Source organism: Drosophila mauritiana, chromosome 2R (assembly GCF_004382145.1).
Source record: "Drosophila mauritiana strain mau12 chromosome 2R, ASM438214v1, whole genome shotgun sequence".
NCBI lineage: Eukaryota > Metazoa > Arthropoda > Insecta > Diptera > Drosophilidae > Drosophila > Drosophila mauritiana.
In genome coordinates this window covers 4,172,206-4,199,905 of record NC_046668.1, presented here as the reverse complement: position 1 = coordinate 4,199,905, position 27,700 = coordinate 4,172,206, and the positions used below count along the sequence as shown (strand labels likewise).

The window sequence follows — 27,700 nt, the reverse complement described above, 5'->3', positions numbered from 1 at the left end:
TAACAGTAGTTTCTAACAGCGGATGTAAAATCACTGAGAGCGCAACCTCTGTTACTTGCTTTCGCAGTAACAGTGTGATTTGATCTTTTGATGTAGCAACTACATTGCGTCGCGTCGGAATGTTTTTGGACGCAAAGGCGAGTGCCTGGCTTCCACCAAATAAACCGTATTCGATTTTGTTTAAATAAATGTGTAAAAAACCCAGCTTCTCTATGTGAAAAGAACAAAAGCACCAGCTTTTTAAAAATGTTACAAGAAAATAATTAGTAACAAGCCAGGCGCGAAACACTTTTTATTGTATCACAAACCATTTGACCAAAATATGTCTGCTCCCAAAATGCAAATGCACCCCCCCACTAAGATGGAAGAAGATTCAGATTCCCGTAACGGCGGTGCCTATGTACCCAAAATGGAACTGCTTATGACCCATTATATACACGAAGGCAAGAACGCTATTATGTACAGGTCGAGCGAGCCACAGTTCGCTGCGCGTCGTAATAAAAAGACTCGTTTTGTAGGAAACCGCCGGCAACTAAGAAATCTTTCTCAACCCGAGAATAGCCATAAAACCAGTCGAAGTCTCTGCCCTGATACCGCTAAGAGTGAACCAAAAGTTTATTCTTTGCGATTTGTTTTGAACAAAAGTGAAGACAAGGAGTATAAGTCAATGCTCAAGGCGCCGGACGATTTCTCACAATCCTCTTGCCTTTGCCACAATCTAAGCAATGCCAACACAGAGGCTGGTTATCAAAATGATGGTAGCTTAAAAGGCCAGTGTGACTATTCGGATTTTCTGACTACGGCTGGCGGAATTCAATCGCGAGCAGATCGCATCGCACGCATTGAGACCTGCGGGATAAGAACTCATCTACAACCAGAGGCCCAAATTCTTAAGCCAGTAACGGAACTTAACGAAACTCGCTTCGATCAACATTCGCCAGACTGGGTATTTAAAAACTCAAGAATTGGGGACGTCAGTAACAGCAGTAAAGTAAGCGCCTATAGCTCCGAGTCGCCTCCCGAAGAATATAAGGGGAGAACTCTATACCAGGCAACAAAGTTAGAATGTGCGTATAAAAAAAATCGTCGGCCGCTGATAACCACCGAGCGAAAGATGTCCATTGCAGAAGCAGAACGTCCCCAGACCAATTATACCGATATAAAGTGCGACTACAAAACTTGCTCAATTTCCCAAGGCTTACATCATAACAAAGCAGTTCTTAACAAAGTTCCTCCTAGCAAGCAATGCAAACCTTTCCACAGCGTAGACTATGATTATTACGAAAATATTCAAAAACTGCATCTGAGCAAGGAATCTGAAAGACAAATAAGGGACCATGGGGACCCAAACGATTTGCAGAACTTTTTGAAAAAGAATTTAATTAAGGCTACAACCAATGAATTGCTTAAAGCTGCCGCGCAAAGCACAAAGAAGTGTAACATTGACTTGGAGCGCAAATTAAATGATCTGAATATAAGAGAAGAGGATCACAATTTCAATGACAGCGGAAACTCCTACAAGAACGATCCCTATCTAGTATCTATGAGCAAAATGAATTCTTGTAAATTTATGAGATCATATAATAGAGATTGTGAAACTATTTTTCCCACTGATGACCACAGTGACCTAAATGAATTTAGAAAGTCTTTTAGGCCACAATCCGTTGATTTATCATCAAGCGCTTCTGTTTCGTTGTCTAGTTGCGATGGGTCTTGCCTAAACAACGATTCTATGTGCGGTTCAGAAGAAGATTGCTGCGAATGTAATGAATACCAATGTATCGCAAGTCCGCCAAACGACCTTTCCAAGGATTGCCTAAATGCAGTTGAAGGTGTTTTTTGTAACACGGAGTATGACGACTTTCATGAAAACATAACATCTAGCTGTTGCTGCAGCGAGTCTTTGTGTAATGATGATGATGGTGGTTCATACTTTGATGAAGGTTTAAGCGTTGACATAAAATCCAAAAACGTACAAAGCCTACATGAGAGCGGCGCAGATGAAAAACTTACACGGAAAGCAATTCTTATGGTAAAGGTTAGTATTATAGAACTGAAGAGATGATGGTGCACTTTTGTAAAACAAAGTGAGAAATTCTGTAACAACGAACCAAAACAAAAAGTCTGCTTTGATAAAATTTGCAATTGTTTCACACAAGTTTCTGTTTAAAAATTTGATGGTATACATTACTTAAAAAAAAAGAAATTGGTGTCATAAAAGGGGAAACTTTGATTACGCTTTCTGTTGCTGTTCGTTTGCGTTTTAAGTGCAGTCTCTGAATATACAACAACAATTGTGATGTATATATATATACGTATATATCGTTTGTAATACAATTTTTGTCAGCAATGCAATTGAGAGAGGAGTTCGCTAGGTCATGTGTTAGTAGTCATATAGCCATATATATTTATATATATATTTTTATATGTGTACATATATAATATACACAATCTATGACCGCAAACAACGAAGCTCTAAGATTTCTTTTCCATTATAATCTAGTAATTTTTCAATTATTTCTATGGCAGATATTGTCTTATTGTCTTCCGATGCTTATCAAATTAAAACCAAAATTAAATATAATGACGAAAAAGGCTTATTTACAAATAATGTTCGATCTTTCCTATAGCAGCTATTTGACGTAGACGTCAGATTTCAATAAAATTGATATCGAATTATATGTTATCAAAAACTGGAGTTCTTTTTGTTTTGTTGCTTTGGTATGTATGATAACCTGCCATTGGAAAGTTCGCCAAAAAACTTAAGTTTTGTAAATTTTTATTGATTTGCGAAAAACATTTTTGCCACGTCCCTTTTAACGCCCACAAACCGCCCAAAACTCTAACGCCCAAATTGTTTTTCACAATTTCTATCGATAATTTTTCCTGTTCTACTTGTCACGTTTAATAGTAAGGCATAAATAATTCTAAAAATGTATCCCACGCACTTCCAGTATCTGAGTAACGGCTATCTCTTAGTCAAGGATCTTTTTTTCTTGTTATACCCGGTACTCGTAAGATAAAAGGGTATACTATATTTGTTGAAAAGTATGTAAAAGGCAGAAGGAAGCGTTTCCGGTCATATAAAGTATATATCTTCTTTATCAGGATCAATAGCCGAGTCGATCTGGCCATGTCCGTCTGTTCGTCTGCACGTATGAAAACAAGATTCAGCATACAGATTCTATTAGACTTGTAAATTTCTATTGATTTGCAAAAAAAATGGTTTGCCACGCCCGCTCTAATGCCCTAAAACCGTCCAAAACACATTTTTGAAACATTTTTGGATATATTTTCATAATTTTGTTAGTCGTGTAAATTTCTAGAGAATTGCCAAAAAACAATTTGCCACGACTACTCTAACGCCCTAAAGCCGCCAAACCGACAAACATTTTATATATCTATGGATATCCCAGAAAAAGTATGATATTTAGCTTTTGCATGCACACTTTTAACGGGTATCTGATAGTCGGGAAACTCTCTTTCTTTCGTTTTCTCTTCTTTTTTTTGAGTTTTAAGTTTAATTTTCAATTTATCTTGCAGACTGAGGATATAAATGATGTAACTCAAGGAATCACCGATGGCACCACTTATTTCACTGGCTCTTTAAATATAACGCATCTTCCAAAATCCAGTGAAATATTTAAGAGTCCGCAGGTAATTAACTTTTAAGTCGGATACAAATTTAAATGGAAATAGAGTCATTAGTGATGCAAAAAAAATTAATATTGAGGGAGTTAATGTTTTTGATCTTTTTGTAGGCGTCGGAAGGGCAAAGTGTTTTCGGTATATCAAAACCTTTTTTAAAAGTGTGTTTCGGGTGTTAGACTGGGCGTGGCAAAAAATTTTATTTTGAAGGCGTCAGAGTGGGCGGGGCAACATAAGTAAAGAAACTTGTGTTGTGTCTATGTCAAGTAAGCACGGTAAAATTTAACCAAACATTTAAAGTAAAAGACTGTACTAGTTTCGTTAAAAAGTTAAAAGATCTCAGGAACTTTAAAAGCTAGAATGGAAAGATTAGGCAAGCAGCTATTCCAGAGACATAGACACAGAGCAAGTTAATGAAAAATTTTTTGATATTTGCTTATATTATATTAGTCTTGTAGATTTTTATCGATTTGCCAAAAAACTTTTTGCCACGCCCACTCGAACGCCGTAAACTTTTGAAATCTTTTGATATTTTTTACCCTCTTTTGATCAGCTGAAGACTCCTGGCGATCATTTGCCGGATGCTGCGGGGCATATTGTGTTTTTGAAAGGCCAACTTGTGCTGGCAGTCCGGACATGGCTTGTCGCAGTAAGAAAAATGTAAATGAAGCAATCGGGGTCTTGAAATATCGCTAATTAACAAAACGAACTAACGGTTGCAAACCAAAGCTATTAAAATAGACGTAGAGCTGAGTAGCGCATTGCGGCAAGGCACGAAAGAATGTCCCCATAAAGAACACGAATCTAGCAGAGAGTAGTGTAGATAATGATGCTACGTGGCAAAAAACATTAAGGGTAATGAAATAGGAATTCTGGCAGAAATGAAAACGATATCCGTGACGTCGGAGGCGGGGGATTTAAAAACTTTCTGAATCTTCTCATTGCGTTGAAAGGGATCTTTGTCAGGAACACAATGAACACCAACTGGCGGTACCACAACTGAAAAATAAATTAAGAGCAGTGCACGGCATCCATAATGTCTTTTTCGGAATCGACTAAAGATGTGTACACATGACATGACACTGAGTATTTTCCATTTTAATATCTAGTCAAGATCGACTCATGCTCAGCATCTTAGATCGAGATAAAAACATTCTCAGGTTGACTTTCAATAATTGAGAAAATGTCTTCTTCCTATCGAGACGAGCCGATATCAGTAGCAGGAAGGGCCCTTTGAGAAGAATGATCTCGATCCCAATTACCAATCCACAATACAAATTATTTAATTAAACATTTATTTAATATTACTCAAGTACACCTGCTACTCGTACAGTATAAGGTTATAATAGATTCGTTGAAAACTATGTAACAGGTAGAAGAACGGGATTCCGACTTTATAAAGTATGTCGTAATTAGAATGATAGCCGAATCGTTCAGGACATTTCCGTCTGTCCGTCCGTATGAACGTCGAGATCTCAGGAACTACAAAAGCTATTTAAGATTAAGCATGTAGATTCCAGAGACGTAGACGCAGCGCAAGTTTTTAAATGTTGCAAATGTTGCTACGCCCACAAAGTGTCCAAAACTGCAACACTAACATTATTAGAAAAGGTTTTGATATTTGTCCATTTTATTGTTTGTCCCTTGATTTGTCCAAAAACTTTTTGCCACAACACTTGTTATATTTTACACCGACTATCAGATCTGCTAGTCGATAAAATGAAAAAATATTTAAAAACTGTTTGAAAGTGGCCAAAAAGATTTGGTATACCGATAGAAATTGTAAAGACAAACAACAAAACGCGAAAAATCAAAACATTTTTGAAATGTGTTGGCGTGGCAGTTTAAGGCGGTTTTTGGGCGTGACAACATGGGTCAACCAAATTACTCTTCGTCTGTATGCTGAATCTCAACCTTCTAGCTTTTATAGTTCCTAGGCCTCTTAAATACGATCGCAGTCTCAGAAAGCTCTCGAATTCATTTGTCTTCGCAAATAAATCGCTTAACGCTTGCCTATTTTTTAATCAGGTTTTTTAAAATTAACCAAAAATGCGTACCAGAATTTCCCGTAAACAAAAAAAATCACATTTTACTTGTATTTAACTGGCTGCATTCGATTGGGTTAGGATATTCAATTGATAATATTTGTGACTTGAACTGTTTATAATTTAGACAGCTTAAATTATTAATCGCCTATTCTAAATTCAATAATTTGAACTGTGATAGTATGCCACAGATTCGTTTGGCACAATGATTAATTCAAAATTACCTTTTTCTTTTATTCTTAATGAACAAAAACTAATACATTTGTTTAGCAAGAGTAGTTTATCTGCTTTATTTTATATTAATTAATAAATTTATAAAACGTATCACTGTTTATGGGTTACACCAGAGAAATCTCCATCTAGAGTAATTCCAATTGACGTTTATTTTCGCTTTTCTTCGATACTAACGATAGTGCAAAAACCATTTTGTTTTGTTTATTTTGTTGTTAAAGTATATTTATTCTGCATAAGGATCACTAGCCGGTTCGATCTGGCCATTTCCGTTTGTCCGTCCGTATTTACGTCGCGATCTCAGAAAAGTTATTTGGAACAAATTTTCTATTTTGATTATTTTATTTTATTCTGTTTTTATTTGTCAATTGTAAGAGCGGATTTTGAACCGTTGGCTTTGAAGATTTCAGTGCTTGTGCGTGGTGAAGTAGAAACATCGACATCAACTAGATTTACCTTGAAACCTCAATTTTAGTAGCTGTAGATATAGATCTCGAGATTCCTTATGGATGGGGCATATAGATCGGCTTAACTGATGATACTTGTAGTGTTGTGAAAATACATCTATTATTCCATCATTGTCTTAAGACCATTACTTTTCTTATATAGGTCAATATATCCAGCGTATCATAAAATTCTAAAGACTACTCCAAATTGCTTTCCAAGTGTAGAGCTAAAACAAACTGTTACGAGTTTGCCCTGAGCTACTATCACTTCGCCGAGTGTAAAAAATTTTGAGATCCAAAAAAATTTGTACGACGAAAAGTGGTTTCATATCTTCATAGATCAATGCGAAAATGGAACCCGTTACTCAGCTAGTGTGATTGCGAAAGAGAAATTTCCTAATTTTTCTGGGATATCGATAGATATTGGGAAATAAAATGAGAAAAAATTTAAAAATCTTTCCAAGGTGTTGGCGTGACCGGCTTCAGAGCGTGGAAAAAAGTTGGAAGCTGTCCTTGGAAAATAATGTTAGGATCTATAGTCCTGTCCTATTTTATGCTATCCAAGCTGCCAAAGCCCAGCTAAAAAATTACGAATTACGAATTACGTTACGCTCGAATTAGTTACGCTGTACGAAACCCCAGCGTAAGATCACCGGTGCTCCGTGGTATATAACGAACTCTGATATAGAACGTGATCTTAAGGTCACAAAAATAGGAGACAAAATCCAGGAGGTGACCAAAATAGAGACTTTAATAACACCCCAACAGCCTAGCATGGTAACTGGGCAACACGGCACCGCGAAATGCAGATCCCCGGACAAGAACACGTAGAAGACACCACTAATCAAACTCTGTCAGACCGGGTTTTAACTTACAATGTATGAACAAAGTTCCCATTGATGTTATTCATGCTATCCTATAGCCCCAACAGAACATAAATCTATATAAATATTTAAATAGCAGTAAATAATTGTATAAACACAATTTTCATTAGATTAAGCTGCCCGGATTCAATCGCGAGTCCGAAGTTACTTCGGCATGCCGCTCAACTGCCGCCAATTCGCGAAAAGTTAGTTAGTCTGACAGGGGAAATACAGCACATACTCACGTTGGTTCGCACGTCCCGTCTTATCCCTTGAAGCTCCCCAGGATTAGGTGACGCCATACGTATGTAAGTACGTTTCCTGTAGTCCAGTGCAAGCAACCGTTCCCAGAAGGAGTCGACTATCAAGGCTGATCGCAGTCTGATGAAGGTATTGAGGAAAATGTAAATAAATGTTAAAATTAATTCATAATTAGCGAGAACGAGAAAACGTTCCAGAACGTTTGAGTGAGTGTTCAGTGTAGGGAATTTGGAGCTATCATATTCGCCTGGAACGACACCGACGTATTTATAATGGGTGATGTCCGTAAGATACTCCGGGCATCCTAGATGGGCGGGGGCGCATGGTCACAACATCTGCGGCCACCGGAACTTTAAGGTTTCATAATTTATTTAAATTTATGTTTTTGTTTTCCTTATTTTGTCCGTTTGATTATTAGTGTTCGTATCGAAACTCCGCCCTTGTGAAAGTCTTAGCTAGCGGCACTGCCATAAGAAATGGAAAGCAGTTCGTAACAAAGTGCCTTAAACTACTCGATTTTGTAAAATTCTCGAAGTTTAGGCAGTTTTGAGCAGTTTGTGGGCTTTATCAATTTCAGCCGTCTTTTTATAGTTATTGAGTTCTTGGATTACTTTATATGGTTGGAAACGCTTTCTTCTACCTGTTACATACTTTTAAACAAATTTAGTATACCTTTTACTCTACGAGTAACGGGTATAATAAGAAAATTAATCTTAATACTAAATACTCTGAAAATAAAGTCGGAAGTTCGAGAACACGCGTCAAGGGTCCCGAGAGGTAAAGGGGCTGGAAAGAGAGAGCAGAGCAGGCCAGAGCAGGGGAATCGTTAAGGTCCGCCGCAAGCGTCTAATTCCTGCCTAATCGGTAACCCGTTAGGGTCAACCACAAGAGAAGGAGACATGACTTGGGAAACCTTAAGGTCGGCCACACGCGAGAGAGGGATTACTTGAGAAACCGTGGAAGGTCAGTCCCAAGCACGAGAGAGATCCCTTAGGAAACCGTTTAAGATGCGCCACAAGCGAGAGAGATCACTTGGAAACCCGTTTAATGTCCGCCACAAGCGAGAGACGACTCAGGACTCCGATGCGATTTATTACCAGAACTATTACCCCATCCGATCGTTGTCGGATGGGCTGAGTGTGCGTGGCATTTCCCTGAATTACTGTGGCCAATCTGCTCGGTCCAGTGTGACCCTCGCCCTCAAATACTTAAATTTAAATTGCTTTAATGATGAAGTCATCATTCTTTATTAGTAATTCATCACAACGAAAATCAAATGACTAAAACGATAGAAGCAGACAAAAAAGGACAAAGCATATTTTTTCTTGTTTTCGTTTTTGTTCAGGTGCCTTTTTTTTTTTATTTTGAATCGTCAAAGCTGCAAGATTTTTAAGATATTTTTCGTCTCGAAATTAACTGCCACTGAACAAGCTGAGCTCAAACGACTTGTGTTTTTTCGTTCTCAATTTTTCTGGGTGTAGGAGGGCAAGTGAATGTTTCAACGCATATCAACAGCAAACCTATAAGGCCACGTCTTACAGTTTTAACGATTTTATGTCACTTTTAAGAAAATCCAGAAAATTAAAAAGCTAGAAAAGTAAACAAACGTCCACTCTAAGATGATTAGAAGTTTTATGCAATTCTAGAGTTCTCTATGCCAGTTATAATGGTTTTAGGTGTCTTAGGGAGACATCAGTGTTATATTATTGCTGTGTCCATAATGATTAGAGTTTTGAATTCTTTTTGAAGATAACAGAGCGACTCCTCTGGTCGGTGCTCTGGATTTTTATTGAATGAACTTTTTTACTTAAATTGCTTAAAACAAAGCCCTAATGCGAAGGGCTGCGCTGCTGCTGTATATATTACTTATGCATATGGGTTTAGAATGTGCTAAGGAAGGCATGTTGTGCCATGCTTATGCCATTCATTTATTCATGTATGTGGCTGTAGCTGAGCACCGTAAGAATGCTGACCATTCAGAAGTCGAGGATCATATATCACTTGGATGGAAGTCCAGCGTTTGCCCATTGCCCACAGTGTTTAAAGTTTAAACTACATAAATCTTTGCTTTATTAACATTAACTTAATAAATATAAAAAAGAACTACCATATGTTCGCTGTCTTATGATTCTTGGTGTGGATTCTGTACCTTGGATTAAACTCTTTCTTTTTAATATAATCGAAATAATGCAAAAATATTAGCAACTGTAAATTAAATTGTATTCATTACTTATCTTTAATTAATATAAAATTATACTTTTTAGGACCCAGAAATGCAACGACACAGACGTGGTCATGTTTTAAAGGAACTTTTTGAAACGGAGAAAATCTACGTTAATGAAATAGCGTCAATCTTAAAGGTAAGAAATATATTGGTTAAAAACGCATTATATGTAAAACAATAAAGAATGATATAGTCCACTTCCCGACTATCAGACTATCAGATACCCGTTACTCAGCTAGTGGAAATGCGAACGCGAAATTTCATAATATTTTTATGTATAGTTTTTAGTCAAATCGATAAAGCTTTACAATAAAAATATGAAAAAATATAAAAACATTTTTCATTAAGACGTTTATTGAAACTAATAAAAATACGAAAAAATAAAAATAAAGTTTATAAAAGTGTGTAAACCTTTTCGAAGAGGGGGTGTAAACGTTTTGCGTTTTGTGGGCAAACAACTGGACATGACGGAATTCTGAAATTCCTTGAGTGAATTTCGCTCTGGTAAATCCCGTCGCAACGAAGGTTAAGGTCCTATGAAATTATAAAGAATACTTTCTGTCGTCTGTTTCTTGCACGGTTGCTATAATTGAATGTATGTTACTTTACAAATAAAACCAAAAGTTTCAACGCGTGCCCGCAAAGTAACAATATTTTAATTTAATAATTGGATTCATATGATGCCTAGCCAATAAATACAATTTAAATGCTTTACTGGGATCACTTCGATTTGTATATAACCACTATTGACCAGACTGGTCAATCTGAGTGTTCTGATTGTGATTTAAAATATTAAAAACCCCTAAAGTCCAGCATATTCTGTTGATGAGTGGGCTTAAAAATATCGCTTCCTTGGCTGCGGTAGACATGCATTATAGTGAAACGGTTTTTTATCTACCAGCTTGTAGATACCAGTTAGTCAGCTAGTGGGAGTGCGAAGCAGAAACTTTAACATTATTTTTGGCATATCAATAGAAACTTGTAAGAAAAATAATTAAAAAAAAAAAAAAACTAATTTTCAAAAGAGCGTCTAGGCGTGGCCAAACATAATTTGGCATATCGTCAGAAATTGGCATGGCAAATAACAAAATGTAAAATTCCATACCACTTATCAAAAGTGTAGGCGTAGTTTAGACGGTTTTTGGGCGTGAGAAATAATTTATTGGCATGTCTAACCTCAACTTCCTAGTTTGATCGACTATTGATTTTGATCAAGAATATATATACTTTATATGCTCGAAAACTGGAAAACGAAAATGGAACACAATAATTAAAATATTTGTGTCGAGCCGCCGACAATACCCAGGAAATGCCTTAAACACTCATTGTCTTACACAAATGAAGATAGTTTTATTCTATAGGAATATTATACAGTTTTAAAGGCATTACAAATTTCAACTTATATCTATTCTGAATCTTACGTACCGCAGTTTCTCTTCCCTCACTATTGGTATCGTCAAACGAACTGATCTGGCGCGCAAAGTACCTTAATTTTAAGTAAATCGATGTGACCAATTACAATAACTATAAAAATGCATACATTTAGTATTTAATGTGACCGAGTGCCCTTAACCGTTGACAAATAACTGAACTACTTATCGGTAGCCAACTTATCCGTTCCGCGACAATTTGGAAGCAGGATTTTTAACTATTAAAGTTCACAGTTCATATAAGTCAGAGTAATTAAATATGTTAAAATTACTAATTATTTTTAGGGCTACTATGATCGCTTGAAATCGGATGAAAGTGCTCCTGCCAGTCTGCAAGGTAAAGCAAATGTGCTGTTCGGAAACCTTGATGAGATCTACTCATTTCATAATGATGTTTTTCTTAAGGACCTTGAAAGCTGTATATCAGTCACTGAACGAGTTGCATTGTGCTTTGTTAAAAGGGTACGATTAATCAAATTATGCAAATACATTTTAAAACCATTTACTTTACAGCGTGACACATTTTATCAATTATACTCATTTTATTGTCAAAATATACAACGCTCAGAGAAATTACGTGAAACCTTAGTGGATACTCATATGTTTTTCAAAGAATGTCAAATAGGACTTGGTCATAAACTTCCTCTGGCTGCATATTTGCTTAAGCCAGTTCAGAGAATTACAAAATACCAACTTCTTTTAAAGGACTTGCTGCTCTTCACTGACAACGATAGCTGCATAAATGAACTTAAAAAGGCACTGGACTGTATGTTAATCGTTTTGAAGTGCGTAAACGATTCGATGCACCAGATTTCAATAACTGGCTTTTCGGTAGGTATTTATTATTCAAATAAATAATATATCATAAATAAGATATTAATTGCGTTTTCAAGGGTGATTTAGCGCAGCAGGGTGAACTTTTGATGCAAGACTCATTCCAGGTATGGATAGAGTCTAAAAAGGACATTCGTCTTCGAATGAAGCCAAAACGGCGGCATATCTTTTTATATCAAAAGTCTTTGCTGCTTTGTAAGCAAACATCAAAATCGGGATATAACAAAAGCAGCTATCAATTTAAAAGCGATGTTAAGGTGAGTCATATCATGCAAGTAAATATGTTATATTTTAATACATTTGCATAGAAAGCAAAGCGCCATATCAGTTTTATTTGCATGTCATTGGAGATTGTATTATAATTATTATATATATTTTATTATATATAATAATATTATTATTCTTATTATTATTATTATTATTATTATATTATATTATTATATAAAACGAATAACAGAGCATACGTTTGTAAATTAAATGTTTGCAAAAGGGAACGCTATAGTCGAGTTTCCTGATACTTAGATACCCGGTAATTAGCTAGTGGGAGGTGCATATTAATATTAATCTTTATAAGGCCTGATACAGTTTCATCATGATGCCAACCCACTTTAACGTCCACACACTGTTTAAAAATTAATTGATATTTTTACCCGTTACTCAAAGAGTAAATCGGTATACTAGATTCGTTGCAAAGTATGTAACAGGCAGAAATAAGCTTTTCCGAACATATTAAGTATATATTCTCTTGATCAGAATCAAAAGCCGAGTGGAAATGACCATGTCCGTATGAACGCTTCGCTCCCAAGAACTATAAAAGCTAGAATGTTGAGATAAGCATGCCGCTTCCAGAGACTTAGGATCAGCGTTTCTAAATGAGTCACACCAAAGACACTAGAATAACAAGATGCGTAACGGCCATACATTCGTTTGGCACTATGCAGCCACTTTTTTGGTGAAGGCAAAATTTGCTCTCTTTCCGCTCGCTGACGCTGAGAGCGTAAGAAATCTAAAAATAGAATTTGCTTGCTTGTGTGAGTAAAAACAAGAGACGAGAACGCGTATGTGTGCGTGTTGTGCTAGAAGACGATTTTCGGGCCGAAATCAATTCAGATTGAAGAAACGAATTTACATATTTGAAGTTTTGGCCAATTTCGTAGCAATATGATGAAATAAAATAAAAATTCACGCCCTGACTATTATAATTTAAAAATTTTTTAAATTCGTTTGTTAAGATCGCCGCTCGAATTAGCTACCTTTTACATATTTATATTTATGTTGATAATTAATTATGTGTAATATATATACACTACTTTTATTTGTGCACTAATGCTCAACAAAAAATTTTTTTATACACATTTGTTTTTTATTACTTTTAAAAATATTTCAAAAACTTTAATGTGTATTTTACAAATATTAATAAAAAGATCAGATGGTGCCCTTTGTTTTCCGAAATATTAAAAATTTAAGTAATAAAAATTAATAAAAATATGAAAACTGTTTATTGCAAAAGTCATATCTGGAGGCACGAAGTGCGGACACAAGCACTCAACGATCACTGCCTTATTAATTTTTCTCACGTCGCAAACTGAATACCCTAATGACAAGTATTCTAATACAAAGTCATTTTCGAAATTTATTTTGTGATGTACATAGATTCGTCTATTACTATTTCTAAGCTTTATTTAAATAATAATAACGTTAAGGCAATGAAAACAAGAATTTTTCACATGGTGCCAATTGATCAAAATAATATAGATTTAAAGTCAACGAACTTCTAAGGTGAAGGGCATATTTTGTCAAATTTACAATGCATGAGCATATGTGTACACACATACAGTTGTCTGCTATCACTGTATGCGTAGAAAAGAGCTGTTTGCTGTAGCGCTCTCCGCTCTTTCTCTCTCGAACAAAAACTCAAGAGAGCCTGGAGCCACCTCTAGAGCCACGGCAAAAAATCGCGTGCCAAAAATTTGTATGACGTTACGCATCTTGTTATTCTAGTGTCTTTGGTCACACCCACCCCTTTAAATAATATTAGTCCTGTAAATTTCGATCGATTCAAAAAAAAATTATGAAATTTCTCGTTCTCACTTCCACTAGCTGAGTAACGGCTATCCTACGTATATATAGGCTATAACCTACGTATATCCATGTGGAATGCATTTCACGGCATAAACTTGAAATAACGCAATTCGTAAATGTAAAACACATCGACGTCATGCTGATGACGCACCTCACAGATTTAACGTCCACATAAGGGGTAATACTTTCTATCGCACAGCTCACCAGCAATAAGTTGGACTATGTTTCTCCGGCTGCCCTACATATTGGCCGGCAGACCCCAAAAAGATTCCAGATCTAATTGTGGTGCCAAACAATATCCCATGCGATCTAATTAGCGCCGAGGCTCGACCGGGTCTTGATAACCCTTCTTCAAAGCCAAGAAATCACAGATCACCCCTACATACTGACGTCACATAAATACAACAAAATGTGGAAATAAAGAACTTTAAAACCAACCTGAAAATTGAACAAATAGTTCTGGAAAAGTGGTGTTTGCAACGGGGAAGGCAAGCCAGAAAATCGCTATGCTCAAAGCAACGCCTAACTGATGCCACCCTCACACTAAACCGGGCTCTGAAAAAAGATGCCGAAAATGCACAACTAAAATATATCGAAAAACTGTCGCCAACTAGTACAAAGCATTCCTTGTTGAGGGGACACCCAAATCTAAGCTCTCCGATTGAAACCGTCACCAGTAAAAAATCCAGGATTCAGGAAATTCCGAACTGTGCTATTGACGTCATCGGCAAACTCTTCAATGGAATAGTAAGTCTCGGATACTACCCAAATCTCGGATACAAACAAATCTATTATCATAATGATACTGAAGCCCGGGAAAGATCACACGATTCCGTCATCTTACAGACCAATAAGTTTATTATCATGCCTGTCCAAATTATTCGAAAAATGCCTTCTTTCGCGCATATAACCATATATGGAAGCTCACAATTTATGGAAGCCCATTAATTTGGCTTCAGAGAAAAATATGAAACTATCGAGCAATTTAAAAGAATAACATCAGTAAAATTAGGCTTCAGACATAGAGAATATTGCACCACGACATTCCTTAATGTAGCTCTCATGCATACACTTACCTGGGTCCACTCATGAACTCCTTGAGTCGTACCTAAGAATCTTCGCAGTGAGGTGCAACACACGATATCCTATAATTCAGCGAACTTGGCGCAACTCTTCGTCTTTTGCATAGCTAAAGCCTTTGCTTATCCGGCAACTACATCATCTTGTCACCAGCTCTCTAAAGGAAAGGTCGATCTGTGTAACTGTAAACGGTATCAAATCATAGAAAAGGCCGATTTACGCAGGTCCCCCAAAACAACGCCCTCGGCCCTATATTGTATTCCTTGTGCACTGCTGATATGCCAACTCCAGGATCAGTCAAAACTGTAAACACTGATGACGCGCCCTTGTAGCATAAGAGTCTTTATAAATATCTTGGACAGGAAACTAAACTACATTTTTGAAGCATACTATGTTGTCAAAAGCTGCGAAAGTGTCGTGGCTCATGTCTCCTAGGTTAAAGCTCTCTTTAAAGAACAAGGTCGCCATATATAAAACAATCCCCAGCTCGGTTTGGAGATATGGCCTTCAAGCTTATGGAATTTCTGCTAAAACGCACATAAACCAAATCCGTATAGCTCAGAGTAAAACACTGAGAAGAATGTGGAACGCTCTCTGGTACATGCGTACTACTAACAAAGAAAGAGATCTGGCTATAGAGTAGGTTGGTGGCGTCATTCAAAAACTAGGCTACAAAGACATGCTGAGCCAGCATCCAAATGTGCTAGCTAGAATCCTTTTATGGCAGAATGTAAGGAGAAGACTAAAGAGACTCCCCCCACAGGACCTACAGCTTGTTTTCTTTTTACAATGGTATGAGTCTATAACATATGATTAATGGTATTATAGGCCAAAACGCATATGTAAATATACTTAGTGATGTCTTACTGTCATATGCTGAATGGAATATGCCCTTAACATGGATATTCCAACAGGATAATGATCCGAAACACAGAATCAAATCGGCTAAGAATTGGTTCACCCGAAAAAGAATAGGGAGCACGAACTTCCGATTTAAGCCCGATCGAAAACCTGTGGGGGGACATTAATCAATATGTGTCGAAAACCTCCCCGACGTCTAAACGTTACCTAGTGGACTCTATGCCGCGTAGGTGTAAGGCTGTGCTGGTTAACAATGGCTATCCAACCAGGTATTAGACCCTAATTAAAACATTAATAAGAAAAACTAAGTTATTTCTAAGTCAAGTTAAATTTTATTTTAGTTTTTCACAGCACTGCACAGTGAACATCATAATTTCTGTCTATTATGCTGTTTTAATCTATATTTTGGAAACTATTGAAGAAATAAAAGTGAAACTTTTGTTGAATTGTTTGAAATTAAATACCTAATGATATTATAAAAAAAAACATTAAACCATTAAAACTGTAAATCATAAGAATTTGTTATCCTAAACCCGCAGGTCCCAAGCACTGCTATTTTTATGAACACAGCTGTATTATATTATTGCCTGCAGTCGTTATTACACTATTTTTTGTTGCGTAGTTGTTGTCCCACATTTAATAAACCTATTTGGAAATGGTAAATAAAATAAATTAAAATTGTTTAAATAAATTGTTACTAAAAAACATTAAAAAGCGGTTTGGACAGAAAGTACACAAATAAGTACAATACTTTGGTTGGAACTGGTAAAAAGATTTCAAATAAGCACTCTAAATTGTAAATTTCTCCGGCGCTTACACACAGAGTGTACAACTTGTTTAACATGACCAATAATAAAATAATACTTTTGTTAAATATGCATGAAGTTGATTACCAAACATTGTAATACATTGTAGATGTCTCAAATTGGCTTAACTGAGTCCGTGAGCGGCGATGCAAAACGATTTGAAGTATGGCTCAAAGGGCGCCAGGAAGTTTATACGCTGCAAGCATCGACAATCGGTGTAAAAGAGATGTGGGTTGCCGAGATTAAAAGGGTGCTATTTAACCAACTCGAAAAGCTCAAAGGCGATCAAATAGCGAGGTACAACATACGAAATCAAAGTCTATGGCAAAAAAGTTCTTGCGAAGCTCCCAACATTACCCATTGTTCATTAGGGCGCAAGAAATGCTGTGAATTGCCTCCTAATGATTCCAACCGGAACACGAATATCAGAAGCGTGAAAACGTGCTTATCAGATCAAAATATTGTAAATGGTCCATTTGTTCAAGATCATATCGAAAAAAACAGTTGGAGCTCTGATTGTTCCGACATTGATGAAGATAAAACAATTAACCCGGTAAGTAATGCAATTAAACTCCAAACAAATACATTCTTTTTAGTTAACATGGTGAGACTAATTAGGAGGAATGTATTTGTTTAATCGGTTGTACGATCCAAATCGTAAAAATCACTTCTTTCTACTTCTAATTATGTTTACCAAATGCAGCGGTAACATTAGATAATGCAATAGCCGATCTATTTACCCAGTTTTTCCAAAAAACATACTCTTTGCTACCTCATTCTGAAGACATCTTTTATTCCTTATCACAAAAAGGTAACAAATTGGATACAAGCAATTATTTAAACTTCTGTAAGATGACGGTTATACTTAATATTTTGAAGAACCTACAGCACCTTTGTATCTCAAATTTAACAAAATGTTAGTACGGTCTTATAAAATGGAGATCAACATCAATTAAAGTTTTGGAGCTTACAGACCTACTTCGCAGGGTTCATCTCCACTAACTTTAGTACTACACACACCTTCGTTTTTTATACCCGTTACTAGTAGAATATAAGGGCATACTAAATTCGTTGAAAAGTATGTAAGAGGCAGAAGGAATCGTTACGGACCATATAAAGTCTATATATATTCTTGATCAGGATCAATAGCCGAGTCGATCGTGCCATGTCCGTCTGTCCTAATGAACGTCGAAATCTCAGGAACTACAAAAGCTAGAAGGTTGAGATTCAGCATACATACTGTCCAGACCTCACAGATGAAGTTAGCTGAATCAGTCGGATGTATCCCTTAAGGCAAATATCGCCCGCACGGGTCAAAAAAGGTTCCCCCGTCGCATTCGTCACCACGATTTTCTACACGATTTAAAGAGGGAATACTTCTTTAATTTTATAATAAACGTCATACTTTACAAAATGTTTAGATATTTCTTTCATTGACCCGCATGAACTAAGAAACTAATCGGGGGTTTAGTGCTCCGGTGAAATAATGTTCGTATATTCGCGAGTAAAAAGCGTGTGGTTTGTGAGTTATTTGCAATTAATTATTGAAAATTTTCCATTGTGGACAGCACGATTTACCAGGTGAGCTCTTGGGTCAGCTGTTTAACAGCTGGGTCTTCGGTTCGTGACTGCGCTACCAGCAATAAGCTGATTGTTGGTTGTCACTGGTACGGTCTGTGTCTTGGTAACGATTCGGCGTTGCCAGACCGGTGTATTAGTTGGTCTCTACCAATAGGTGGAGTTCGAGCACTACAGAAACTATCTCGTGACAGTGAGCACACAGATGCTGGAGTCGACGGAAGGAGCCACTATCGGGATAAGTCCCATGGAAAGCGACAGCAGCCCGAGTGCCATGATCGCCATCAGTGCCTCGAAGACGTCCTGTCGAGGCAGGCGTAGAAGCCATCAGTCTTCTAAGCGAAACTGTCCTGGCATCGAACGGAGTACCCGAACACTGGAATAGGCGTTTACGTCGCTGAAGGACCCCTGTCAGTCACCGCTCCCGCTGCCACTATCTGATGTGGCTTAGCAAACTCTCTCGCAGCGTCGATAGACTAGCAAACTTCACCAGAGGTGAGCTGCTGTCTGAATGGATAATGGCAATAGGAGCTGATCTCCTAAACCAGGCAAGCGAGGTGTACACGTTCGACAACTATTGATCCCACAGCGATATCGACGTGACGACAGTCAACTCGGCATGATCTATTTGGGTCACATACGAGTGGAGAGTTGGCGAGTGGCAGTCGAGTGACAACAACATGATTACTGTTGTGGCCAATCCGAGAACTGCGAGTACAGTTCCGTGCTGGAACTTCTCCAATGCAGTAGGGCCGAACTTGCGGGAGAATTATCGTTATGGTCGCTGGACCAACAAGTCTTTACCCTGCGCAGGATTGTACACGACGTGTGCGATTTCTGCGACGATGTTGTAATATAATTGTTTATTGTATTACTAATATTTAGCTTAATTAGTTTACAAAAGTATAGTTTTAATAGGCTTTGAGAAAATCTACTACTTATAAAACGCAAATATAAATTGAATGTATTCAGAAACAACCAACAGAAGGCTTTATAAATTTAATCATTTTTATTATATTAAAAAATATGAGTACCAATTCAACGGTAACTTTAATAATAGATACAGGTGCAGATATCTAGCTGCGCAAATGCAGAAATAATAAATTAAGTAATTTATTTTCCCACAAAGTGACTAATGTATCTCGACTACTGTCGATGATATAAATGGTTTGAATTTTATATACGAATACAAATGTAATTTAGAACTTCATGACCAGGAAGATTGGTTTACCGTTAGACAAAAACATTCCTATAATACGTTCAGTCGTACAAAAGATCAATATTTATTTAAAATATTTAAAATAATTGGAAGGGAACTTTTAAACACAAATAATGATAAAGAAATGAAGAGCTAAAAGTTTCATAATTATGATGCTTATAATGCAAATGTAGAAATCCGCAAATCCGCAAATTATATTAATACTTCTTAAATTTCGGTAGTTATTAAAAACAAAGATTATGTAGTAAATAACTTTTATAAGCAAAACTTGTAATTGAATGATAAAGCTCCTGTATACATCACTAACTACAGAATGCCAAAAATTCAAAAGCCAGAAATTCAAAGGAACTGTCCAGCCATCTATTATATCAGAATATAACATCCAACTTTTTTTTGGTACCCAAGAAATCCCTACCTGAATCGGCGGAAAAGCGATGAAGAATAGGTTTTTACTATCACCAAATCAACAAGAAGATGCTAGCAGATAATTCGTCTTCCAAGAATAAAAGGTATTCTTGATTAATTGGGATGAGCTAAATATTTCTCGTGCGTAGTCCTGATGTGTGGATTTCATCAAATAAAACTAGGTGACAGGTCAAGAAATATAATATCAACTTCAACAGCATAACGGTACATGGTGCTACCATTTGGTTAAAAAATAACTCCCGATCCCTTCATAAAAATTATGACATTTGCATTCACAGGCTTACGCCTTCGCAAGCATTTATGTACATATATGGATGACTTAGTATTAATAGGATGTTCGGCAGAGCATATGCTTAAGAATTTGACCGACGTTTTTAAATTATGTAGACAGCATAATTTAAAACTACATCCATAAAAAAGTACTTTCTTTATAAAAGAAGTTACAAATTTGGGTCACAAGTGAAAGGTAGATAGAGGTATTCCTCCAGATGATTCTATGAAATCAAAAACAACCCCAACCAGCAAATGCAGGCGAAGCTAGATGATTCGCATTTTGCAACTTACAGAAGATTCATTCAACATTTTTCAGAAAAATCACTTCTCTTAACGTGGCTTTGCAAGAAGAACGTACCATTTGAATTTGACAACTGAGTGCCACGAGGCATGCGAATAGCTTAAAGAGGAATTAATGAAACCAACACATTACGTATCCAGATTTCAGGAAAGCAAGCATGTGGAGCGAAACTATATCAAGACCATAACAGAGGTCTACTACAAAGTAATATGTCCACAACAGAGCAAGAATTAGCAGCCATTCATTGGGAAATAAATAATTTCAAACCATATACAGTTTGTCAAGAAATTGTTTGCAAATTGTATTTTCTGCCTTTATATATTGTCGGTATTTCTTGGTACAAAGTGACCACATTCCTTTTACATACCTATTTTCAATAAGAAATATAAGGTCCAAGCTCATAAGAATGCGGTTGGACTTGGAAAAGTAAGAATTTACGGTAAAATACCTGATAGGGAAGGAAAACCACGTAGACTATGCTCTCCAAGATAACAATAAACGAACTCACAAATATATAAACAGAAGTATAAGCCAGACTACTGCATCATTCGCCTCTTCATCTTCTTAAAAAAACTAATATCTAATCTTACTATCTCCTATCAAAATGTTAGAGGCTTGCGTAGCAAATTAATCAAATTGTATTGTGATAGTCTTTCATGTGCATCCCATATTATAGTGCTCACAGAGACTTGGTTAAAGCCGGAGATACTTAACTCCGAAGTCTTCCGAGGTATGTACACTATATATAGGTATGACCGTCCCTCCAGACGGGGAGGTGGAGTCTTAATTGCGGTTAGATCTACCCTCGCGTCGGAGGAGTTACTTTTGGACGATTCCCGTAACTCGGAATTCTTATGTGTAAAGCTGTCTTTTTCCGACAGATCAGTTTATTTTACGTGCTCGTATATTCCGCCATCTTCTGAATTCCCAGAATATCAGAATCATCTGTCCGCTATCCAGTCCATCTTGAATAAACTTTCTGCCAGGGACCAATTGGTAGTTCTGGGTGATTTTAATATACCTGGCACAACGTGGTCCCCAGAAGAAAATTCGAATATCTTTCTTCCTTTAGCACAACATGACTTTATTGACGGCTTGCTCGACTTATCGTTGTCGCAAGTTAATTATATTCGAAACTCTTTTTGTCGACTGTTGGATCTATGTCTTGTAAAAAGTCCTGAAAGTGTGTTTCTGTACAGGGTAGTACCTCTTACTCAACCTGAAGATCAATATCATCCTACTTTCGAGGTGGAAATCGACTTAGGTACGGTATTAAAAGTAAATTCAGATAAGTCAACAAAGCGAATTCCCTGTTTTCGCAAGGCAAATTTTCGGAGGCTAAACAATTTTATAGCTGGCTTTAATTGGTCCGATCTTTAGTCCTGCAACATAATGACGGATGCCATTAATATGTTTTATACCGCAATGAAAACATTTTTTGACTCTTGTGTTCCGATGTGCTATCCGTCAATCTCTAAACCTCCTTGGTTTAATAAAGAGTTGACACACCTAAGAAATGTAAAGTCCAGACTCTATATAAAATTTAAAAATACCGGTTCTAAGTCCATCCTTTGTAAATATTTAAGCGCTCGGTTAAACTTTACCGTGCTTAATGCTCAGTGCTACAAAAATTATTTAAACCGTTGTAAGTTCCAGTTTGCACAGGATCCGAAACAGTTTTATAATTTCGTTAGCACTAAGCGAAAAACAAGTTCTTACCCTTCCTCGCTATTTTTTGAAAACACTATGGTTACATCGGATCAGGCAATAGCCGATCTATTCGCCAAGTTTTTTCAAACAACATATTCAACTTTACCTCATTCCGAACAGGCATACTCTTATGCGGTATCTAAGTCGAATCTAATATTTTGCCCCACTATAAACGAAAGCTCACTGCTTAACGATCTTCAGCGTGTTAAACCGGTCTATTAGCCAGGTCCCGATGGAATCCCTGGCTGTGTGCTCAGATTCTGTGCGGAAGCCTTGTGCAAGCCTCTACTGGAACTGTTCACCTTATCTTTGGAATCTTCACAATTCCCTCATATATGGAAGGAGTCCTTTGTGATTCCTCTTCACAAAAAAGGTAGCAAACTGGATGCAAGCAATTACAGAGGAATCTCTAAATTGTCGGCTATCCCAAAACTTTTCGAAAATGTTATCACTCCTCATTTGCAGCACCTTTGTAGATCAATCATATCACCGTGTCAACACGGTTTTATGAAACGCAGATCTACAACCACTAACCTCTTGGAGCTAACTTCTTTCGTAATACAGGGTTTCAAAAATAATCTTCAAACAGATGTCATCTACACTGATTTTAGTAAAGCATTTGACTTATTACCTTCTAATAAAAAAAACTTGATCTTATAGGTCTCCCTGTTGATCTTCTAAATTGGATTTCAAGCTATCTGAATGGCAGGACACAACAAGTCCTCTTTAAAAATTCTCGATCTTGTATTCTCCGAGTCACATCCGGTGTCCCACAAGGAAGCCACCTTGGTCCGCTTCTTTTTACCTTATTTATTAACGACCTCCCCTTAGTAATAAAACATTCGCGTGTACTTATTTACGCAGAAGATATTAATTTATGCCTCTAGCATAAGGAAATTTCGCACTTGGACTTACAATCCGATCTAGACAGCTTTCAAATATGGTGCCGTGATAACATATTAAACTTAAATGCAAAGTTATGACCACCTAGTGGGTGCGGCAAAAAGATTTTTTAAAAATCGATAGAAATTTACAAGACTAATATAATAATTGAAAAATAACCAAGCATATTTCAAAAATGTTGTCGTGTCAGTTTTTGGCAAGTCAATATAAATTTACAAGACAAAATAAAATTATCAACACATTTTTTAAAAGTGTGGGCGTGGCAGTTTTGCGGTTTGCGTTTATATCTGTAGAACCTCTTTTTTTTTTTATTTATTAAGGCATACGGGGAAGTCTTGGAGCCCCTTTGTGTCCTTCTTATCTATTAATTCAGCCCATTTGGGCTCGCCTGCTAACTATAGTTAGCTTTTTCAAATTTACAGTAATTTTACTACAATTACATAACAATAACAAATAGGATTTAAGATAAGCGTCAGATTCTGCTGACCCTTGTCAAAGGAGATCGGGTAATGAGATCCCTCGGTTGCCTTCTATTGAGCCTCCTTGGTGGGCGAGATCTGTTTAGAGCGCTGGCCAGCCGATTTCTGTGGCGCTCCAGCCTGTCATGGCATCTGCTCGAGTGCTGGTTTATTTCGTCAAATACCGTTGAGTTTCAGGTCTCTGTGCAGGGTGGTGTTTCGAACAAACCACTCGCAGCCGGTGATAAGTCTTGCTACCTTATTTTGAATAGCATGGATCCTTTTGATTTGGCTGTCGCATGCCAAGCCCCAGATTTGGCACCCATACTTCCAGTTTGGTGCTAAGATCTGTTTGTAAATTGTCAGCTTGTTGGATAGCGACAATTTACTGCGCGAACAAAGTAGCCAGTAGTGCTTCGCCACCTTAGCACGTAGGCGCGTTCTGATGTCGGTCACATGCTTGGAAAATGTGAGTCTGCGATCCAGAAGCACTCCAAGGTACTTTGCTGCGTTCGGCTGTGGTACGGGGGCTTCCTCGATGCAGACGGGCGGTGGATCAGACGTTGTTGGATTTACTGCTATTGATGCCAATGTTCCAACGTCTTGCCCATTCCGAGAACCGGTATGCAAAGTCCTGGATACCATCGGCTGCGTCGTGCTCGCATCGGGACCTGTAGGTGACGCACACGTCATCGGCAAATGTGGCCAACATTAATTTCCCGTAAAGGCTTACATCCGGCTGCGGCATGTCGTGGCTATACAGGCAGGAGAGCAGGGGGCCGAGGATACTACCTTGTGGAACACCAGCTGCCACGTTGTGCTCGGTGGAAATTGCTGAATGAAAGCGCACAGCGAACCTCCTTCCTTCCAGGTACGATTTTAGAAACCCAAAATGTGGAGCAGGCAGCGTCTGCTTGATTCTTTAGAACCTGTATGCTGAATCTCAACCTTCTAGCTTTTATAGTTCCTGGAAGCGAAACAGCGAAAACAGCTAATAAAAAGCTTATTAGCACAACAGGGAGGTAAAGAAGAAAATAAGAAAGTCGGAATTGGGATCAGTACCCTGCGGAAGAGGTACGGGCCCTGACGCAAGCACTGAGTTCGACCTAAGGGAGTATTCGGTTTTGCCGGATTGTGAGAAGGCCTTCTAACTTTCGAGGGGATTCCTAAAAATAGGTCCTAAAAATAGGTCGATCCACATTCAGATTCGGTAAAAAGTTATAGGGCGTGCTGATATGGCGATGAACGATATGTAGGCACCATCGAGTATGAACTCACACGAATGAATCAGGAAAATCAACCACTTGAGGACTTCTACTTAAAAATTAACACCATTGTTTCTCCTATCATTAATCGTCTGAGGAGCATGAATGTCTCCGCGAAAATGGAAACGCTTTTCATGGACACAGGGAAAAGGCATTAAATACATTTATGAGAGGCTTAGAGGCAATGTCTCTTGACTTCTGTTGTTTTGTAAAGCTGCGACGGGCGTGTAAGAGGCGTTCTCAATTTGCTTAAACAGAAAATTACAGAAAATGGAGACAAGGAGCCTACACCAAGATTTCCGAACCATCTTTCAACTCCAACTATCGACAAACCTCTTCCCCAATATAGTGCTCCTGATCACCGTACAATTAAGGACCGAACCGAATTGCGGGGGGTTTACGACTATCATTCCGAAAAAGGCAACAGAACCGAAACTTTCAGAAAACGATCAAAATACCCTTGTCGAAAAGGTAGAGTGCATTAATAGCGGGGTTAAAAATTTTATGGTCAACTCCTCTCTAGCGTACCATACTTAGAGTATGGTACGAAAATATGGACCAAGTTACAATTCCCAATAGACACCGGTGCTAACAGAAATGTTATAAGCTCCAGAAACAACACCCTTAACCTTCTCTGTCCAGTCTGCGGGCGATACCAAAATCACGCATCGCCTCACCGAGCAATTTTTCAAAGCAATTGTTAACAACACTGTTGTTAACCTTCTTCCCAGACTTAACTCCATTAAACGCCGTGATCGACAGAAAAAATAATACTCTGAACGTGCACCCAATACTGTATGCGATGCGCTCTAAGTGAGCAAGAGACACTAACCGCTTTTATAGCCGAGTATTCAGAAGTTTTGAGCCACTTCCACCCGAAGGTGCCGTGAAAACGTGTGTTAGGGCTAAGATTCGAACCAGCACATTAGACCCGGTGTACACCAACAGTTATCCCTACCCTGACCTGCCATCAGGAATTCAGCAGATCTTCATGCCAGCAGTGTTTCAAAGAATAATCGTCTATGTTCATTGGCAAATATGCTATACGACATAATCGTCTTCAGTGAATATTATGAAAGTCACTAGAAAAACCTACGGGCTGTCTTCGACAACCTAACAAAAACGAAACTCCGAGTCAACCTCGAAAAGACTCACTTCGTAGCAACAGGCTATGTAAAGACGTCATGGAAATTAATCTCCTACCAACGTAAAGAAACTGAAGAGTTTCCAGATCATAAAGTCCTATTGTAGGAAGTTTATTAAAGTTTACTGACGCGTTAAACGACGCCACTGGAGCAGTTCTATCATAAGTGGAAGTATGGACCGTCCGTATCAGGGATAGGCAAATTTTAGACAACATACCATAAAAAGGTATCCGAGGTCTTATCGAACACAAGCAAAACATCACTGATGACAAGAGGAACAAAAATAGAAGCAATTCTATATCATATGAAAAAAGTGATACCGTATTTGTCGCCAATAAACAGATAAAAACAAAAGAAAAACACAGGTTTGAGGCCGAAGAGGTTCAAAAGGACTGCAGAGTTATAGTTAGCACAAGATCGGTGAACATTTTTTAAAAGTCCCATCTAAAGCACTAGGCTGTTTGTTAAAAAAATAAAAAAAAATACATTCATAGAGTACAGTACTTGTAGTTCTCGCCTTGCAAAACCACTTAAGTCAACCACTGTGTACTCGTGTAAAAAATAACAAGGGAAAATGCTATAATCGACTTCGCCGACTATCTTTTGGGCAGATTGTGGGCGTGGCAAAAAGCTTTTCTGCAATGTCGAGATGAATTGAACTCTTTCTTGATTATGACTTTTTTTATAAAATTTTATAAAAATTCCCTCCTTAAGTCGTGGTGACGAATGCGACGAGGGAACCTATTTTTGGCGATATTTGCTTTAAGGGATACATTCTACTGATTCAGCTATCTTCATCTGTGAGGTCTGGACATACACATCAATTGATCAGTTCGGTATGCCATAATGACAGAATAATATTCTAGTGACGCATAATTTGGTGCCGTACCTACTTAAAGAAAGTTAGAAAGGCGAGTCAAAGTCCGAGTATACAAAAACGATCAACAACATATCACATATGTTCAGCATAATATTTATGGAACAGATTTTTTAAAAGTATGTTGCAGGGGGAAGAAAACATACATGACCCTATAATATATATATATATTCTTGATTAGGATCACCTAGCCAATGCAGCCAGGGCCGTTTGTCCATCTGCCTGTCTGTATGAATGCCGACATTTCGGAAAACTAAATAGTTAGCTTTAAGCCATACTTACGTCGACATTAATGCGGATAACGTTTTGAGATGCAGCCAGATTAATAATTAAGAAAAGTTTTTAAGTTTGAAGCATGAATAAAATTCGGTATACTTTTTATTTTTGAGAGGAAAGTAAAGTTAAATGGTGCAAATCGCTATATACCACCATATTTACTGTTTAATAAATTTAATCATATGATATTTCGACATGTTTTAATCTGCATTTGTACATTAGCTGTGGTTTTCCCATGACCCTCTTTCCCTGATTTAAGTGTATTTTATTTTATAACCAACGTTATTTTTAATTTAAAAATTAATATTTTTAATTTGGATGATGCTTACAGATACTAATGCAGAAGACTGGACAACAGAAACTTTTATGGAACCGATCAAGTAGTCATCAAGTCTTCATTAAAAGCAAATACATCTTAAGTAGAAAGACTGTAAACAATTAAAACTTTAAAGTATCAA

At 37.4% G+C, this 27,700-nt stretch overlaps 1 protein-coding gene across 4 annotated transcripts; it reads left to right on the top strand.

The window, feature by feature from the left end:
* Window positions 1-67: 67 nt before the first annotated feature.
* On the top strand, window positions 68-27,700 carry LOC117135704. 4 transcript variants are annotated; one of them, XM_033296120.1, is made up of 8 exons: window positions 69-2,038; window positions 3,544-3,657; window positions 9,759-9,854; window positions 11,434-11,610; window positions 11,662-11,979; window positions 12,042-12,239; window positions 16,921-17,364; window positions 27,574-27,700. In XM_033296120.1, the coding sequence occupies exons 1-8, from the start codon at window positions 323-325 to the stop codon at window positions 27,682-27,684; spliced, it is 3,174 nt and encodes a 1,057-aa protein (XP_033152011.1). In that variant the 5' UTR covers window positions 69-322; the 3' UTR covers window positions 27,685-27,700. The 4 variants fall into 4 exon arrangements, with proteins under 4 accessions (XP_033152012.1, XP_033152013.1, XP_033152014.1 ...); XM_033296121.1 differs by lacking the exon at window positions 3,544-3,657 and having other exon boundaries at window positions 68-2,038; XM_033296122.1 differs by lacking the exon at window positions 16,921-17,364 and having other exon boundaries at window positions 68-2,038.